The 1,810-nt window shown below is 33.2% G+C and overlaps 1 protein-coding gene across 1 annotated transcript; it reads left to right on the top strand.

Moving 5' to 3' along the window:
* Window positions 1-465: 465 nt before the first annotated feature.
* LOC125576468 lies at window positions 466-988 on the top strand. The gene has a single exon (XM_048736615.1). The coding sequence runs from the start codon at window positions 466-468 to the stop codon at window positions 742-744; it is 279 nt and encodes a 92-aa protein (XP_048592572.1). The 3' UTR covers window positions 745-988.
* The last annotated feature ends 822 nt before the right edge of the window (window positions 989-1,810 follow it).

Below are 1,810 nucleotides of genomic sequence, written 5' to 3'. Positions count from 1 at the left end.
CTACGAAAAAAAGAAAAAAAAGAGAGAAGGCCCGGCGGTCACCTGAGATGACGGTGGCGACCGCCGGAAACAAGGAGGCTGTGCGAAACCCTAGCTTTAGGAGAGAGGTGAGAGCAAAGTTTTAGAAGAGATCTTTGGTGAACTTTAAAGAACAGAATGGAAATGGAGGCCAAGCAAATCAGATTATCCTTACGTGTTAACATCTCAAGGGCACACGTTATTGTTAATATTCTAATAAAAATTCGGTGCGAATGATAATAAAAGCATCTGGAATTATCTGTTGTCCGAAGAGTATCCACCATAGAAAATAATTGTTAAGCCATCACTGAATTTTTATTCATTTTACAATGTCAAGTAGAACAATGCGAGAGGACATATTGTCCTTACTATAAAATCCACCTCAAACTCGGTCCATCTGTATCCTCTCATCCTTATCCAAATCCCTAAACTTTCAAGATTATTATTATGGCGACCTCACGACTGGCGAGATTCATAACCGAGGTTGCGCCACCGCAAGTTGTCACGGTGATGCGGCGAAGAACGGCGAAAGTACTCGACACGATCAAGGAGGAAGAAAGAGAAGTTGGGACTGATCATTCCATGTTTTCCTCTTCTCTGACTTCCAAAGTCTCACCCTTTACTTCTCCTTGTTCTGCTTCTTCCTCCTCTGCTTCATTCAGTTCCGGTCGGACGTATTTCCCGGTTACAGATAACCGGAGCTCTTTTCCGGTATTCAAGAATTGAAACCAATTCCACCATCTTCTGCTGAAATAATGGTTTTTCAGATGTAATTATGTCTATGGTTGCGTTGTTTTCGGTAGTTTGTGTATGTAAATCTTGATTTCCCGGTGAGCTCCGGTGATTCGGTTGATCAAAACCGGATCATCATAGTGAAGCCTAAACCGGTTAACTCTAATGTATGTGGAAGTGGAAGGGACTTTGTTCGTTTTCCATGTATTGTTTAATGAAATGAGCCCAAAGTCTAGTATATTTTCATTTCAAGTAGACTAGGTCCTCTCTCCGCGCGATGCGCGGAAAAATGTGTTGATAATCGATTTTTGATTATAAGTTTTGATGTTTTTTGTTTGGAATGAAAGTATTGTATTTTCTAAAATATTTGGAAAATTGGTGAATATTGAGTTTATGCAATTAGCCAAGTAAACATAAATAATATAAGAAACATATTAAGTCTTTTGTAGACCAGAAGTTGCGTTGAGGTTCATAAAAAAGAAATAGTCTGAAATTGGTTAAGAATATGTTAGTTAGCATAAATTTAAGTAAATACAATAATATTGTTATATTTAATATTTTCTATTATTTCTATGTATCATATATAGCTTTATACATCATATGTAAAGTTTGATGACATATAAAAATGATTGAATAAATCTTTGAATTTTGAAACTTTAATTTATTTTAATATTAAAATTTATTTGTTATTTATTATTTTGTAAATAAATATTTTTATATAAAAATTTGGAATACTACATATGAACGATTCCATGTTTAGATACTACATAAAAATACTTTTGATAGATTATGTGCATTTTACATATGGAGATGTATTGCGTAGAAAATATATGACCTTGCAATATTGTGTGTATGTTAGAGTAGAAAATACTTCCATTACTTTTGTAGACTCTTAAGTTAATTATTAAACAATTTTGGAATAGTGGAAAGCAAAATAGAATTTTTTTAAAAATTACAAAAAAACTTCTAAAATTGCATTCATTGGTGATGCTCTAATCTAAATTGATCTTTATACAAACTTATTTGGTATAATATTGTAAATAAATGAGATAAACGAAAA

The sequence above is a fragment of the Brassica napus genome, chromosome A7 (assembly GCF_020379485.1).
Source record: "Brassica napus cultivar Da-Ae chromosome A7, Da-Ae, whole genome shotgun sequence".
In the NCBI taxonomy this organism is placed as follows: Eukaryota; Viridiplantae; Streptophyta; class Magnoliopsida; order Brassicales; family Brassicaceae; genus Brassica; species Brassica napus.
The sequence above is the reverse complement of the archived record's forward strand: the minus strand, read 5'-3'. Positions and strand labels throughout refer to the sequence as shown.